General features: G+C 46.1%; 2 protein-coding genes across 2 annotated transcripts; both read left to right on the plus strand.

Annotated features, from left to right (window-relative positions):
* The first annotated feature begins 3,444 nt into the window (after positions 1 to 3,444).
* LOC128254971 (uncharacterized) lies at positions 3,445 to 12,643 on the plus strand. Its single transcript, XM_052984367.1, has 4 exons — positions 3,445 to 3,505; positions 6,977 to 9,629; positions 9,805 to 11,660; positions 11,735 to 12,643. The coding sequence occupies exons 1-4, from the start codon at positions 3,445 to 3,447 to the stop codon at positions 11,911 to 11,913; spliced, it is 4,749 nt and encodes a 1,582-aa protein (XP_052840327.1). The 3' UTR covers positions 11,914 to 12,643.
* A 57-nt stretch (positions 12,644 to 12,700) lies between these two features.
* Positions 12,701 to 13,546, plus strand: LOC128255172 (uncharacterized). The gene is made up of 2 exons (XM_052984718.1): positions 12,701 to 13,250; positions 13,318 to 13,546. Exon 1 carries the CDS (start codon positions 12,852 to 12,854, stop codon positions 13,248 to 13,250), a length of 399 nt encoding a protein of 132 aa, XP_052840678.1. The 5' UTR covers positions 12,701 to 12,851; the 3' UTR covers positions 13,318 to 13,546.
* The last annotated feature ends 3,790 nt before the right edge of the window (positions 13,547 to 17,336 follow it).

Below are 17,336 nucleotides of genomic sequence, written 5' to 3' on the forward strand. Positions count from 1 at the left end.
TGGTCCCACTTGGTGAGATGCTACTGTAATGGCCTGGATTTCTGTCAAACTTGTCATTCTATCAGTTCCCCTATTGATTGCCTCGTTTTACGCGAAAAGCGAAGATTATTTGCTGGCCATAAATAGAGGTAATTGGTCATTGCAGCCATATTTCATAACGCACCAGACATTTGCGGTGCTCAATCAATATCGAACGCTTGATCCCCCGTGTCGCCCCATTCTGGATGTGTTTGTTTGGCTAAATTTAATTAAAATTTCATTGCTGCCCCCCCCCCCCCCCCCCACCCCCCACTCCCCCGAACTTTGCGCCACCCCTTGTTTGTTGAGGGTGTCCATGAGCTCCTGATGCCATGACGATTAGATTTTATTAAAAAGCCAAATATGCACAATTATTATGCTACGCCAACCACTTGACAGTCCGCAAGCACGGAATATATATATGTATATATGCGAGGGGTGAAGAAATGAGGCCGCTGGTGAGGATGAGGTGAGGTGAGGGTGAGGCATCCAGCTCATCTAGGACATGCGGCCACTACCATCACTACCGCCACCACCACCATCGTCGTCATCATCATCATCCACATCATCCACATCATCCGACTATTAACAATGCCTCAGACGCATTGCTCTCTGCTGTCTGCGGTGGTCCTTTTCCTTTCCTTTGCCGTTCCAGGACCTCCCCTCCCCACCCACTGAAATTCGCTTATTTGCTTTTTAATAAAACAGGTGCTCGACCTTCAGCCTTCAGTGGGTGGTGGTGGTGGTGGTGGTGGTGGTGGTGGTGGTGTGAGTGGGCCCCTGTGCGTGTGTCACTGCTATCTTTTATCATTTAATTTCGCATTCAAACGTTTCGCACCCTCGGCATCAAAAGGATATGCAGTGAAAGGATCACGGGGACAGCACACACACAGAGAGTCCTGATTCCGCTCCTGCTGCCGAAAGTGCGTGCGGTCTTCACTCCACTCGACATTTGGACGAAGGACGACGGACGAGGGACGACGGACGACGGACGACGGACGACCCTGCGTTGTCATTTTTCATTTCGCTCACAACCCCCCGTTCGCATAGCCGAAATTTGTATATGTCGAAAAGTCCAACATTCCATGCCGGCAAAGGGACGTGGCGGTGGAGATGGAGGGGTAAGGAGGGGTAAGGAGGGGTAAGGAGGGGGAAGGAGGGGGAAGGAGGTCCTGGACGGGGGAAAAAGCCAGGCAGCTTCATCCGGATCCGGCAATTAGGCCAAGCGTAAAGCGTGCTGAAACTATTGAAAAGGACAAGAGAGATATATAGAGTCAGCGCCCGACACTGCGAATTTGGTGAGTTTCGGGGGGAATTGCGGGGTCTGTGCGTGTATGCCAAATCGTTTTGTGATTGCCGAAAGCTGTCTTCGGACTTTATTGGTTTTTTGGAGCGAGATTTCATCAGCACTGCCAGAAAAAAGTATGGGACTAAATCAAATATAATCAAATCAATAATCAAAAGTGTTGCGCTAAGATGCTAATATATAATTATAAGAGGTAATAAAGGCATATTAAACATTGTTATTTTATAATTTTGAGTTCCGATACTAGAAACTGCTACAATCGAAACGATAAAACTAATGCTTAAAAATCTGATTTAGTAAATAATGTTACCATCAAAATGTATTGCAGTTTATTAAAAAAATGTAAACCATAAATGTTATTATAAAAAATCTAAAATGTATGAAAATCTCATAAAATCATTTTAATTTTATTTATATTATACAAAAGTAAATACATTGTGGAGGAATGTTTTTTTTGTACTTAAGTGTAAATAAGATTTTGTAAATTTAAAGTTTGTTGATTTTGTAATTTTATTATTATTATTATTAATATTTTTTTTTTAAATAGAAAATTCATTTACGTATCTTAGCTCACAAACATATAAAATAGTGGTTATAAGTTCCCTGGCAAAGCATTCGTTTACTAATATCCTGTAGCAAAACTATTGTACCATATTTCTCGCAGTGGACTCGCATTGAATATTGTTTGAGCATATTTGGACAATCATTGCTATTATCAAAAGTCATTGACACCCTTTTATTTATTTTTACATTTATTGTTTTTCCTCGCATCGCCCTCTTAGATATCCTTGCGATAATCGCTTACATGCCACTTGTCCTTGTGCGAGGGGATGCTCAAGGATGCAGGATCGAGAGGGGGAAGGGGGAAGGACAATGCCGTGAAATAAGGATTAATGGTGTACACGATTATTTGTGCCGGGTGACTGAGAGACAGACAGACGGTCGGTGGGACGAACAAACATATTAAAAAATACAATACGAAAACTGTCGCGAGGGCGGCAAAACAGGATATTCATGGGCTGTGGGTCGCAAGGATATATTCATGGGGTGGCATAGGTCGAATTTAATAAAACGCTCCTTCCGCCGCCAACTTCTCGAGTGTTTATCCTGCGGATGCGAGGGGATGCTGGTTGCGATTTCGCCACGCTTCTGGTTGGCTGGCCGAGTTCACTTTACCATCATCCTGTCGGCTTTTCTTCTTCCGCCGAGAGGGGTGCACACTGCTCACTGCTTAGTGCTTAGTGCCTGACAATTGTTTGCCCTGCCCGGGATTTTCCTTTTGCCCTTTTCTCGTGTATGATGAAGAATTTATTTGAAAATTAAGAAGACAAATTATTTAATTTCGACTTTATGAGCTTTTTTTGCCGCCCCCTCTGCGAGTGCTTCAACTTTAAATGCGAAACGGACGCGAGCGATTTCCAGGAAAAGGGTTCGCTGGCGGCCATTTTGAGCGCGGAAAAGGCGCTTTGCATTTTATGCCCGACGCGGTAATAAACACGCAGCTAGCGCTTAGAAAACGAACTGAATTGGAGTGGAGTATGGGGGAGAGGGGCTGTGGAGGCAGTGGACTTGGCACGAGCACGCCACAAACTTAATTTCATTTAGTTTTATGTACATTTCATTAAGCAAAAAATGTCCAGGCTTCGCGACGGCTACCAACATTGAAGTGTCCGGAACTCGGACTAGGTCCTGCATACAAACCGACTATACGACTATACGACTATGCGACTATGCGACTATGCGACCATGCGACTATTCCTATAGCGATAGCGATGGCGACTTGGGGACAATCAAGATAAATAGCAAACGGAATTTTTATTGCCGAAAGGATACGACGAAGGGCGAAACAAAAGGCAGCCCAAAGAGTTGAAAGTGTTGACGTGACTGCTGTGTCCTGTGGCCTTTGTCCTGGATGTGTGCAGCCAGGATAGTCTCACAGTAGCACAGTCTCAAACAAACCGACCCGACGACACTCACACACACAGAAACACACACACAGAAACACACACACGGCCACGGAAAATTGTCAGAATGTTTTGTATTTTCCAAATTTATTGCCGGTGGCCGCATTTTGTTGTCGCTGCGACCATAGATTATCTCATCGTTTAGGAGGGCCTAATATGCGCCGGAGGCAGTCGCAATATGATTTATCGCCGACCTACCGATATATGATCGTTCCGGGTTTGTTTACCTATCCTTTACCTTTGTTTTATCCTTCCACCTTGACGCTTAACGCTTTCAACAGCTCCAGCTGCGAGCCGAACATTTTTAATTACGCTTTTTACAAGAAAATTAAATGGCAACATGTCATCACTAATTAAATTGTTCTTCCCTTCGGTTTCCCAGTTCTTCATGGTTATCCTGCGAGTGTGTGTATGTGTGTGTGTGTGTGTGTGGAAAACGAGTAAAGAGTTGGGGCAAAGGGTTGTGCTAGATGACTGCGTTGATAATCCCAGGGAAATACATTTATCAAACGAGGCGATAGTGCGGCCAAGGGCACGGGTGATTATGTTGTTGCTGGGCGGAATATTTAAACTATATCTGTCACTGGTCATTAATGATCAGTCATTTCAATTATGCAACTTATAAAGGTAAATGAAGACCATTAAATTATATCCTTCATTAATGTTTCAGGAATTAATTCAAATTAAATAAAACAAATTGTTTTTGTAATGAAACCGATCGAGTCAAAGATACCTAAAATTTATACATTTTCTTAAAATGTTGAAGAAGGAAGGGTAGTACGAAAATAAATGATAATGTAAATACTGCCTAAGCATTGAGAATTCACTAACTAATTGCAGATACTCGACATAAAATATTTTATAAACGGAAGACCAATATATGTTTTCCTTTTCGAGTTAACTTATAACAGAAATGTACACAAGTTATACTTAATAATTGATTTAAGCCCTTTAAAAAGATTGATAGATTACATGTATTTTATATTGACATATATAATTCAATTTCAATTGTTTTAATAGATGTACGAACACTAACAACATTGCCGAACAAAATCAGTGAAGTGATATTTGAAACCAAATTCATGTTCGGCGGGCAAAAAACGTTTCACAACTCTCCTTCTTTGTACCATCTTTTTCAACACTGTTGCGTTATCGAACTGATTCGATAACTTTTAAGTAAACATTTATTATTTAGCGGAGTCTTAATCCGCACGTAGCGAGGACTCACACCGAATGTAGCAAAGATTTACTCCGCAGTTAGCAAAGACGCTTTTCACTTTTTAGGGTTTCCTTTAATATAATTTTGTCAATTTTATTAAAAAAATTATTCTTTACGTTTTATGATGGAATTAAGAATTTAAACAGAATTAAAATTTTTTTAAGAAAATATCTTTGGAGATGGGATAACATCGATGAGCCATGCCAAACATCATAAGCACCGATATTTTGGAAATCATCAATGCTGGCATCGATGTTTCTCCACCTCTAGGTTTTATATCGACGTTTCGCCACCTCTATCGTGGAAACCTTTGCGTGATTCGCCATACGAAATTACTCAAGGAAAGGTTAGTAAAAATTATTTAAAAAGTAGGCTGCGCGACTGTTGTTAGTTAACGTTAGACGGAAAACGCAAGGCCTGCCCAGTTTCAAGTGTGGTTCTAAGTTTTTAGACTTAAAATTTTCCACGATGTGCGAGAGAAAACCGATTAGATTGTGTGTGTATAAGTGTGTGTCTGTATGCACGTCCTCGTTTTTTCACGGCGAAAAGTCAAGATGTGAAATCAATAAAAGTGCGAAACCCCAATAGATGCCTTCGTCACTCTGGCAAGCTCAATATTTTGAAGAATTAATAGGCGAAATCGCAGCAAACAAAGGCCAACTCAAATGATTCACTCCGAAAAAAACACACAAAGAAAGTTTCGCCCGCATGAGTATGTGTAGGTACACCTATTTATGCCACAAAATGGCGGCGGCACACGGAAAATCTCAAATGCTGTTGACGTTGTGGCTGTTCGAGTTATCTGTAGCGAACCCCCTTCCCCCTGGTGGCTGCCACCCCTTGCGTTGGAGTTTATTCCAATTTCACAGCTTCATCTTTGGCGTGTGCCTTTTATTTGCTCTCTGATCTCTCGCACACACGCGAACTTCTGTTTGTGTGGGTGCACTTTGTTCGCCTTGATTTCGTCACTATCTGAGAAATTGATTTGCCCATCCATGGGTTTTGTTAAAGATATTTGCTCTTGGAGCCCCCAAAAAAATTCATTTTCAATGTGGGTGTGCCACTTAGCCAGTTAAATATGCAGACAGCGACAAACACTTGTACACGAGAGCCGAACGCTCGAATTGAGGTCAAAATCATCCACAACTGGGTCTGGGTACCGAGGGGAGGGGTTATTTCCTTGGGTCGGGGTCGACGCCTCGCTGCAGTAGAGGGTGGGTTTTCGCATTGGGGGTGTTTAGTTTGGCTTTTCACCGAAGACATTATTGCAGGCTCAAAAATATGTATGTACCCTACGCGCGCAAAGGCACTGCAGGGTGGTTGACGCTACATGCAAACTGGAGAAATTTAGACGATACCTCGTCCTATCGCCAATCAATTAAGCGTAATAGACGTGACTCAGCTAATCAGCTTTCCATCCCCCTCTTGCTGCGACTCTGGTTGTTTCCCGGGGTCAAGAGACTTTAATTCCATGGCGCAGAAGACCAGCATCGTGTGTGAGCGGGATAGCTTACGGACTGGAAAGAGGGAGAGATGGAGATCCCCAAAGCTGAGGCCATAAACCCCAACACAAAGAAAGGACACTGACACACAGACGCAGGTTCTAGTTCTTTTTAGTATGTTCGCTTGTGCTTGTGGGGAGAACGCGCGTCAAACAAAGAAAGCGAGAACAAAGAAGTGCAGGCAATAACAAATGAGTCAATCAGGCGAAAGTAACTTGGCAAAAAAATAACGTTAGCAACTGCTTAGTTGAAGCTAGCTGGCATTGACTAAGCCTGTGATTAATTAGAATCTTCCCAGAACTTTGTGTCCAGCTGGCAATGCCTCACACACACACACATTTAAGTGGGGAGAATGCGGCAATTGGCGGGAGAGAGTGGGACAGAGAGTGGAATAAACTTGAAGGTGCTCCTCGAGGTTATTTCCATTAAATGCATATTTTCCAGTTTGCTTGGCAGGTGCTGTGATTGTTATTGTTGTTTGCAGTAAAATCGAGTGTAAACAAAAACAATCATTTGTGTTTTGTTATTTAAAGCCGATTAAATCCCGCTGGCACATCAGCATTATTTTGTATTGTTGTCACAATTGTACGTAATATAGTTGATTCGTCTGGTCCTAGATTTTTTCGTGTACTCTGTATATTTAGTCTTTTTCTATTCTTTTCTCTTCTTTATTAACTTGCAACGGTGGCCTGGTCTATCCCGTTTATACCGATTTCTCTGCAGGATTTCCCGCGAAAACGTAAGGCAATACCCAGTGTGACGTAACCGAAACGGAGAGACCAATCCCAGGTGTTACCACGCAGGACTTGTCACTTACAACCAGGAGTAAACCAGACACTCGGACTCCAGGACTCCGACCGGAAGCAACAATATCATCTCAACTATCTACGGAATATCAAACCATCCACACCCTTTGTCTCTGTGTGCGTACGCGTGTGTTTGTTAGATTTGTGTGCGTTTCGTTGAGTGTCCCCAAGGATCATTAGAACCGACCAGACCAGGATCACCGCACCAGATCCAGATCCCCATTCAGCGGGGAAACCAATCAAGACGCCAAGAGGAACCCACTCCGTGCAACCCACGCACGTACCCATTTCGCCCCCGAGTCGATCCAGAAAAGCATCCACCATTCCTCTATCAACGTACGACGCCGCTCCCCTTTTGCACTCTTACGACGACAGTCCGCAGCGTTGGGACCTATCCAACGGGCATCAGGCAGGCGTCATCATAGATCAGTTCCGGGGCGGTAAAGCGATCACCATTGAGGGAGGCACCAGCACCGGTGATACGGCGAGCATCGGCGGCGGCAGCGATTTACGACTGGTAATAACGGCCAATCCCAGCGAGATCGAGCGCAATTACGAGCAGCCAACCAATCGCGGTGGTGGCGGAGGCGGCGGCGTTATCGGCGTCAGCTGCGGTGGCCAAACCCCACCGACACCCACGGTCGGCAAAACCCTGCTGAACACCAGTCCCAATCTCCTGCCGATCACCACAGCTACCGATACGTTCAACAACCTCAAGAACCTGGTGAAGATCGATAAGGGTTCCTCGCCATCGTCGGGATCGAATCCGCAGGGCGGCGGCAATTACCGCAAGGGCGGCTCTAACGGCTCAGGCTTCAAGAGCGGCGGCGGCGCCGGAGGCAACGGAGGAGGATCTCCGGCCATAAGTGGCGGCAACAGCGAGGGCGGCAGGAACGGCAGCCGATCATCTGGTGGACCAACCGGACACTTTTCCACTGGCTATAGCAAGAATTCCGCCAAAATTCGCCAACACGACAGTGAGGTGAGCCCAAGACCTCGACGATCTTACCAGGGTGACTCGTCGTCGTCGCGTTACTATCCAAAGAATAGTGACATTTTGGGTCAAGGCTTAAGCGGCAGCTCCGATAGCTACAACGGCGGCTCCTCCGGCAGATACCAGCAGGACCAGCAAGGCGGATCGCATCGTGGTAGTCGCAACAACTATCACTCCAACTCCGATGGCAGCTACAATCGATCACTAAACTCGAACTCCGTTGGAGGAGGATCGGGAGCAGTCGGCGGCGGCGGCTCTGGTGGTAGCGGCGGTGGCAGCAATTATCGCTCCGCCCGCAACTACGAAAACGGCAATGGAAGCAACGGCCCACAGTCACGTTACGGCAGCGGCAACGGGAACGGCAACGGTAACAGCAATTCCAACTCCTCATCCGGCTACAACGGATCTGCAGCGAGCTCAACTAACAGCAAGTCGTCGTACGGGCAATCGCGCGGTGGCAACGATGGAGGCGTGAGTGGTGGATACAGCAGCAACTATCGCGATAACTACGAGGACTCACCGTCGCACCAGCGCTACACCAACACCAACAGCCTAGAGCGTAACGGAGGCGGATCGGGGGCAGGAGCGAGCGGAGGACCTCGCAGCTACGGCAGGTCGGAGGCGGATCGTTACGGAGCACCGGCCAGTCGCACGCCAACGTCGCTTCGCAACGGAAATGCGTCTGCTCAGATTTCTGGCTCCACTTCCAACTCTTCGAACATTTCTCTAAACTCATCAGCGGCAGCAGGAGGTGCAGCTCCGCATTCCCAGCAACAGCAGCACCAGCAGCAGCAGGAGCGATCGCAGGCGAACAAGGCAAGCACTCCGCCACCGATCACCGGACGCTGGATACCACCTTCGCTGCGCCCGCAGCATGGACTTACCCAGAGCGAGAAGAACGACGCCGTGTTCCGGCGCGTGAGGGGTATCCTGAACAAGCTAACGCCCGAGAAGTTCCAAGAGCTGAGCGATGAGCTGCTGAAGCTAGACCTCAACTCGATTGTTATTCTGAACGGCGTGATATTGCTGATCTTCGACAAGGCCTTGGACGAGCCGAAGTACTCGTCTATGTACGCGCAGCTCTGCAAGCGACTGTCCGAGGAAGCCCCTTCATTTGATAAGGAACCGAACAATTCGTGCACCTTTCTGCGCCTGCTGATCGCCGTCTGTCGCGACAAGTTCAACAACCGACTAAAACGTGACGAAAACGACAACCGTCCGCCGCCCGAAAATGAGGCCGACGAGGAGGAGCGCCGCCATTTGGCCAAACAGCGCATGCTCGGCAACGTCAAGTTCATCGGCGAGCTCAACAAGCTCGACATGCTGTCGAAGACCGTGCTGCATCAGTGCATCATGGAGCTCTTGGTCAAGAAGAAGAAGCGTACGGCCGGTGCGCAGGAAATGTGCGAGGACATGGAATGCCTGGCTCAGCTGCTCAAGACTTGCGGCAAGAATCTGGATTCAGAACAGGGCAAAGAGCTGATGAACCAGTACTTCGAGACGCTTGAACGTCGGTCAAAGTCATCTGAATATCCACCGAGGATACGCTTCATGCTAAAGGACGTCATCGAGCTGCGCCAGAACCATTGGGTGCCGCGCAAGCTGGGCACCACTGAAGGCCCCGTCCCCATAAAGCAAATACGCTCGGACGACGACTCGATCATTCGCACCCCGTTCCCCAATCGCAACCGGGACATGCGCAACAACGATCGCGACTCGGACAGCTGGATGAATAGGTTCCATTTGAATATCCAGCCTGGCGGCTACAATGACATGTTTAGCGGACTGAGTGTCACGGGAGCTTCTCCGATTGTCTCGCCGTAAGTACTTTTATTTTACTAATTAAGGAATGGTTTGCCTTAAAGTTTAAACCAATAATCATAAAATAGTTAACGAAAAGGTAGCCGAAAATAATATATGTTAAAGGGCTCAGTACTCAACAATTGCATTTAAGAATCAAAAACCCCTGATTTAATGAAATTTGTTATGTTTTAGGTTTGCTACCAGCAATCGTGACCGAGATCGCGACAACCGCCAGTACAACAATCGTGGCGATCGCAATCGGGATCGCGACCAAGGAGGCGGCGGCCCAGCCAACTATGGCAATCGCTACAACAAGCACAACCAGAATGGAGGCGGAAACGGCGGCGGAGGAGGAGGCTCCTCCAACAACCGGGACAGAGACGACTCGCGTCGCAACAATGATCGCGACAGAGATCGCAATGATGGACAGTATGGGGGCAATCAGCTGCTGGGTAGTAAGGAGTTGGCACCGAGGTTCAAACGCAACTTGATCACCACGAACCAGGATGCGGTGGAGAACTTGCAGATGCGCCCGGCAGCCAACTCCTTGCTTTTCCGAGCGGCCTCCCAGAACCAGAAGTTCCCAGCCACGCTGCCCATGTCCACACCGCCCAACAACAGCGGCAGCAACAACCAAGGCGGATCGCAGGGCAAGGATCAGGGCCAGCTGTCGAATTCGCACTATCCGATGCTGGGCACGCCAACCTCCCATCTGATGAATCCAACACGTCCCTCGTCGACCCCATCCGCTGAGTACGCCGACAACCGTACACTGCTGGGAGTGCAGCACGACAGGGGCCTGAAGGCGACCTCTTCGTCGCCAAACTTTGGATCGGGAGCGGAGAAGTTGAGCGAGCAGATGGATGGCCCGGCGGGCAGGAAGGGCTCGCATGACGGCAAAGATTTGGCCAAGAATGGCTCAGTGGAGAGGCCAAGCACTCCGGTCGCTGGTAATGGGTCGGCCAAGCAGCAGAAGAAGGACAAGGGTCCCAACAAGGAGGAGCTGTCCAAGAAGGCCACCCAGTTCTTCAAGGACAAGTTCTTCTACGAAGAGGAGGAGCAGGAGGAGACGAAGGCTCTTTCTGAGCTGAAGGATGATGATGAGGCCAAGGCAGCGGAAACGGAGTCTGCTCAAGCTGAGGACTCCGAGGCAAAGGAAGATGCCGCCACACCTGCGGGCACTTCAGATCGCTTCAACGAGCTTGTTAATGAATTCCTTGAGCTTAAGCTACCAGAGAAGTCGCTGAAGGATGTGTGCATCAACCTGCTGATGGATGTGTTGGACCGCGTAAACGATGTCTACCTGGAACGTGTCGTGCGACTCCTGCAGACATTGCGCAAACAGTCTAATATCAAGTCGAACATTGTGGTCGAGGTTTTCAAGCAGTTGGTCAACAAGATGAACGAGCGTGAGGCGCTGAATCCCCGCATTGCGTCCCTCGTGGCCAGTGTTCTGGCCAAGTCAGTGTGCGAGCCGGCTCTGCTGAAGCTGAACGACATCGCCAACTTCACGGACAACGGACAGCACTATCCGCTGTTCCTGCTCGTGCTGCAGCAGCTGGTCAAGGTCATCGGTAAGGATGCGCTGGAGGAGAAGTTCCGGGCGAGTAAGGTGGATCTGATTAACAGCCTGCCGGAGGCGGACCGCAACAAAGAGCGACTGGCTGCCATACTTGAGGACCGTCAGCTGTCGTTCCTCTACCCGCTGCTGAAGGTTCAGGCCGAGATGCTGAAGCAGCTGCAAAGCGATCCCAATCCCAACAACTTCTACAAGTGGATCAAGGCCAATGTGGACAACAAGTACTACAAGGACCCGGGCTTCATCCAAGCTCTCATGACCGTGGTGGTCAAGTACGTGACCAAGGAGACGACGCTGGCGGCCGGCCTGGACCCCAAGGAGCACCCGGAGAAGTCGGTGACCCAGAAGGAGCAGCAGTTGCTGGAGAACTACAGCCAGATGTTGCAGACCTTCCTGGGACAGAACGAGCTGCAGTTGATGGCCCTCTACGCCCTGCAGTCCTTCTGCTACAATGAGAATTTTCCCAAGGGTAAGAACGCATATTTTCTATTTTCCTATTCCTTTTAAGGTTACTCATATTGATTTTTTTGTCGTTTGCATTAGGTATGCTGTGCCGTTGGTTCAAATATCTTTACGAATCTGAAATTATCGAGGAGGAAGCATTCGTTTTGTGGAAGGAGGAGATTTCCGACAAATATCCAGGCAAAGGATCTGCTTTGTTCCAAGTAAACGCCTGGTTGACTTGGCTGCAGGAGGCCGAATCTGAGGACGATGAGGATTAAGCAGCATCAGTCCCGCATAACAACGCTATATGTTTATCACTTTCAATATTTATTCACAAATCGATAATGATTACATGATGAAAAAGAACAAAACTAACACAGAAACAAAACAAAAAAAAACACAAGAAATAACAAATACCAGCAGGATGGAAGTTTGAAATCGCGGTTGCAAATCTTAGTCAAATTATAGTAGAAAAAACGAAAAAAAAAAAGAAATTAATCAAAATTATTTGATATTCAACAAATTCAAAGAACTTTAACAACCAACTATCAATAAATAAAACGCAATAGACGCAAACATAAATGATATTTAATCCATACAACATAACCGCAAGCGAAATTAGTAAATTACCATTGACATTTCAAGCATACGAACGTAACTAAATATTAGTGAATTTCATCTATATTTTTTTTTTATATATAACAACCGGAACTGATCTTTAAATCGAATATCTCTGATTTCAATTGTCTGCCTTTATTTTGGTACTCTCTCGCCGATTTCCCGATTGTGTATTTAATTAAGTAGGTCAAATCAAAACGACAACAACGTAAACATTATATAAAACAAAAACCAATCGACGCGCGCCGAAGGGAGCGAAACAAAATCTGAATGTAATTGTGAACAAAATATCGTATATATGTATTTTAACTCAACAAACGTAAACATTAAAAATTCGCCCCCATTATATAGAGCCTTAATAAAATGCAACCAACACTGCGAACGGCGAAATGAAGATCTTTTTATTGATTTTTGAATGTGGTATGAATTTAAATTTGGCGCCAATGGGGCTTTTGCAGCTGCCTATCGATTTTTCTTAAAGTAGGGAAGCCCTGGTAGTTTTTATCTAGCTTACCAACACTGGAGCCTTAAGTCGAAATCTGCATTTCATTGTTTTGTTTATACATTTTCCCTGTTAAAATATTTATAACTAGAAATAATGGACGGTGTAAATGGAGATCTTGTGCCGGCAAAGGAATCTGACCTTTTTACCTCACACTGCGCCCACTTGGAAGCGGGACCATCGCAATTTACAGTGCGCGCCCTCAAAATGCTGGGCAGCACCATGCTGATTGTGAATCCCAAGGAATCGGAGGCTTTCGAGGAGCTGGCGGTGGCCATGCCCTCGCGTAATCCCGCCACCAGTGAGCCCATATCCTCCACAATACTGGGCGGACATGGCCAAACTGATTCCTCTGTGCTGGCGGCCAAATTGAGCAAACGCTATGGCCGGCAGTTCTATGTGAGCCTGAACCTCAAACTGGACCGACTGGTGGGCCCGCTGTTTGAGAAATCGCTAGTCACCTACATGCACGACCATCTGGAGCACTTTGCCTGAGTGTGTAGTGTAAATTTAAAACCACAGCCACATATCATACTTATTTCTGGTTCACGTCTGCACACAGGGCCCTTGGGACCGATGACATGGCACCGCGTGGGGGTCACCATCTATTTCGGGGACCGGCGGCTACCCCACGGACACAACTCCACCGTGCTATCTGGGATCTGCGATCTCCGACTCCCGATCTCCGCTCAGACGTCAGGCGGCGGCCGAGTGAGCGCGAACTTTATAAACGTAACGCTGAAACGATTTTGTACGTTTAATAAATTGATGGCCCTAAGTAAGTTTACAGACCAGACCGTCTTATCAATTGTGTCGCGATAGTAGAGTGCTAAATGTAAGGAGAGGTCACCCGTTGTGGGAGTGATCGCATGCCGCCCGCATGCTATTCATGCGGACCCACTGGCCGATGACGTGAAGGTCAGTTCGGCATCACCGATCGCTTGATGGGTGGGAAATCACGGAATTAATATTCGCAAGGTGCCTGGTTGTTTATGTGATGATTAGCAGGCAATCCTTTGAATTCGGTGCCCTTTTGAAAGTGAATTGTGCCCATATGTTTTCTAGTACTCCAACCCACTACATTACTGATTTCTGTTCGAAAATCATGATTATCTTGATCGGTTTGTCCCACTTTGTATAGTGTGCCAGCCTCGGCGTTTGAGTGTCTTAATTTATTAATTTAATTAAAAAAGGATTGGAAAATGGGATGATTTTCAGAAAAAGCATCTATTGAGCATTTCAAGACGTAAGAGGGTGCATATTCATTGTATTTATGTATATAAAATATTGAACTACATTTGCAAAAATGACTTGTACGCCAAAGTCATTCCTAAGCAAAATAAAAAACTTTGGTTTTAGGTTTTAGAAAGATGGTTTTGAATTTATTTACCAATCGTTTAATATAATAAATTTGGCGCCATGCTTATCCTTTTATACTCTTACAGAGGGTATTATAATTTCCGTCAAAACTTGCAACGCAGTGAAGCGCACATTTCCGACCCTGTAAAGTATATAGATTCTTGATCATAATCACCAGACGATTCGATTAAGCCATGTCCGTCCGTTCGTTTATATTCAAACAGTACCTAAGTTTTTCTTAAACTTAGCAAGAAGACTAATTTTCTGTTGCAGGTCGAAACGGGCCTAATGTATTATATAGCTCTCATAGGGACACTCGAGAAAAAAAGAAATAAAACTATAACTTCGTTCTTTAATTCGTTTTTTTTTTACTTCTCCAAGATGAAAGTAATTGTTTCATATTTCACAATTACGTCTTTAACTTGCTTGCAATCGGTCGACTATATCATATAGCTCCTATGGAAACAAACGGAATTAAAAAACATAAATATAAAAATGATTACTTCTCAATTTTACAATTTTTTTGTCGTTCTTTGAGATATATTAATTCTTTAATAATTCTAAATAACGCTTTTAATTTTATAAAATTCGGACAACGTTCATTTAAAAAAAACCCCTCATGTCTTCAATGGTTTAAAATAGATACACATAAAAATCCAAATTTTATTGCTTAGCATTTATTTTTTTCTTTAGCTGCAAGGGTATATGAAATATTATTTCGGCTTAAGAACATAAGCTGAAAAGTCCGACTCTGCCATTTTAGGTAAAACCAAATATTTAATGTTAAAAGTTCAAGTCATTTCCTGCCTGATAGTCTTAAATTGAATGATTTTGAGATCAAAAAATTGAAAGTCATTTCAGCACTGGGTAAGCAGTTTTTCAAAAATTGCCCCATAAACAAGTCCCGACATTTAGTTAATACAAATTTGCTGAAGATGTTTTTACCTCGAAAATATCTTTTGGCCTTCTCAGACTGAATGTTGGCTTCACTTCCTGCCCGACAATCGTAAATCTAAATTTGGTGATAAGGTGCCTCAATTACCCCCGCCAAGAATGCCAGTCATATATAATGAAAAAGCCCCCAGCGGCGTTGTGTAATTGTTGTTGGATTACACCGCATCGATGTGCCATTGAAACTTTTCCGCTAAAGTCGAAAAAAAAAAAATACAAATACAAACTGAAAATAAAAAAAAATACCATTAAAAAAAAAATTCACCTTTCATAATAATGCCCAGTCTAGACGAGATATTGTCAGGCGTATCAGCTTAGTAATAACAGAAACAATTGCATATCGCTCCTAAATAGCAACACCCATTGAACGGGTATAAAAATAGAGCCACTGCCGGAAGGTCTGCGCTCCGTGGGCTCCCACGAATGTCTGGAATGCTTTTTTTTTTGTTTTATTATTATTGTTTGTCGTTTTTTTTTCGGTTCCCCCAGTTGCCTAATAACTTTTCCTCTTCGGCCATATCACACTGTCTGGCGATAAGCGGCATATAAATAATAATAGATCCCAGTCGTTTGAATTCGAGCAGCCATCATCTGTAATAAACGAATAGGTTGGTGATGCATGCGATTCCATGCCGCAGTTGCATGTCCCCACTCGGTGTGATGACTGGCTGGCCATGGCGGTACATGGACTTTGGAAGTCTGTCGTCTGGTTGGGGCAACAAAGTAATAAGCCTTCTGCGGCCATCATAGTCATATCAGCTCCCAGTGGGTTCCACCGCTGCGATAAGCAGACTGGACTTGGACTGGACCAAGTCCTTCCCAAATGCGGCGACTGCACATACATATGCATCTTGGCGATAAACCCCCTGGCTGGAGTGCACGCCCACCGGTCAAATTGGACCGGTTTGGATGCGCGATCCCATACGATCCAATACGGCAGGCTTGGGCTTATCGCACCACCAGGCCACCTTTGCCAGCCATCCAGACCCCGGCGGTTATCGGTCGAGTGTTGTTTAATTGATAGAAATATTGAACATCATCCCGCCCGGTGGACTGCACACCCGCAATCCGGATCGATCCGGATCCGCCGCCGAGTAGGATGGATTTGTTATTATTTACGCCGAGATTCGGACCACGGAAAATTAATAAGCGCACACGCTCCGGCTCCCCAAAACGGAAATTCGCAAGTGTTCGCTGGCATTCTATTCCTTTTGGCATGCTATGTAGATGCCTTATCAGCGCGGAGCTTCTGGACTTTGGGAATGTCCGAGGGAGGCGGATTTCATGCATCATGGTATGGATCGAGGGCAATCCGGAGGAGACGGACAGACAATGAGGGGCTTATCGACGACAGCCGCTCGCGCCATACAAAGTTCACACTGGCAGCAAGAAAATCCGGATTTTTGTTTTACTCATATTCTTTGGGGGGGGACTTCATTTTGCATTGGCAAAAATATAAAAATTAGGTTGCGCCTTTGGGGTCCTTCATCAAGGCCGAACTTTGGAAGATTCCGTTTGAACTGACCTCGCCATGCGCAACTGTACTTTAGTGTTTAGTGGGCTGATTGTATACTATATATATGGCACCCTATCTATTTATAAATCATGATTCCGCATCTGGCTGGGTGACTGGGAGCTACGAACTGGAAATGAAACTGGAAATGGCAATGAGTTCACGTTCACGTACACGTCCACGTCCACGTCTACGTCCACCTATCGCAAGGGCTTATCAAAGTCCCTGATGTCATGTTGTCTTTACGTAAGCCCTGGGGACCCCACTTGGCGGCCCGTGCAGGCGGTCGGATTACGATGGGTGGATGTCGATGGGTTGGGGCTGGTGGTTGGCGTTGGCGCTGGCTCTGCAGATTTGCCACTGGACGTAGCGAAGGTGGTGCGAAGGTTGCTCCGCCCGTGATTCACGGGCCCAGACAGCGATAACAATGGCTGATAGCCACCAGCAAGCGGCAGAGCGCAACTCCTCTGCTTTTTGCTATCTGGGTCCCGTCGTGGTCGTGGCATTCGCGTCATGGCGCAGAAAGTTTTAGGCCCAAATAGATATGGAGCGGCGGCATGTGGCGGCGTCTGTTGACTTGGCGTGAGATAACCACCTTATCGCAGCGACCACACACTGAGCTGCAAAACGGCAGCCAAACCCAAGAATGAATTCTGGGTTCGGAATAGTACGCTCAGATATATAGATAGCCTTACTATGCCCAGATAAGGTGATACAATTCGTTCTCAAAAAACACTCTTATTGTAATATAAAAATAC

This window comes from Drosophila gunungcola (assembly GCF_025200985.1).
Source record: "Drosophila gunungcola strain Sukarami chromosome 2R unlocalized genomic scaffold, Dgunungcola_SK_2 000006F, whole genome shotgun sequence".
Lineage (NCBI taxonomy): Eukaryota > Metazoa > Arthropoda > Insecta > Diptera > Drosophilidae > Drosophila > Drosophila gunungcola.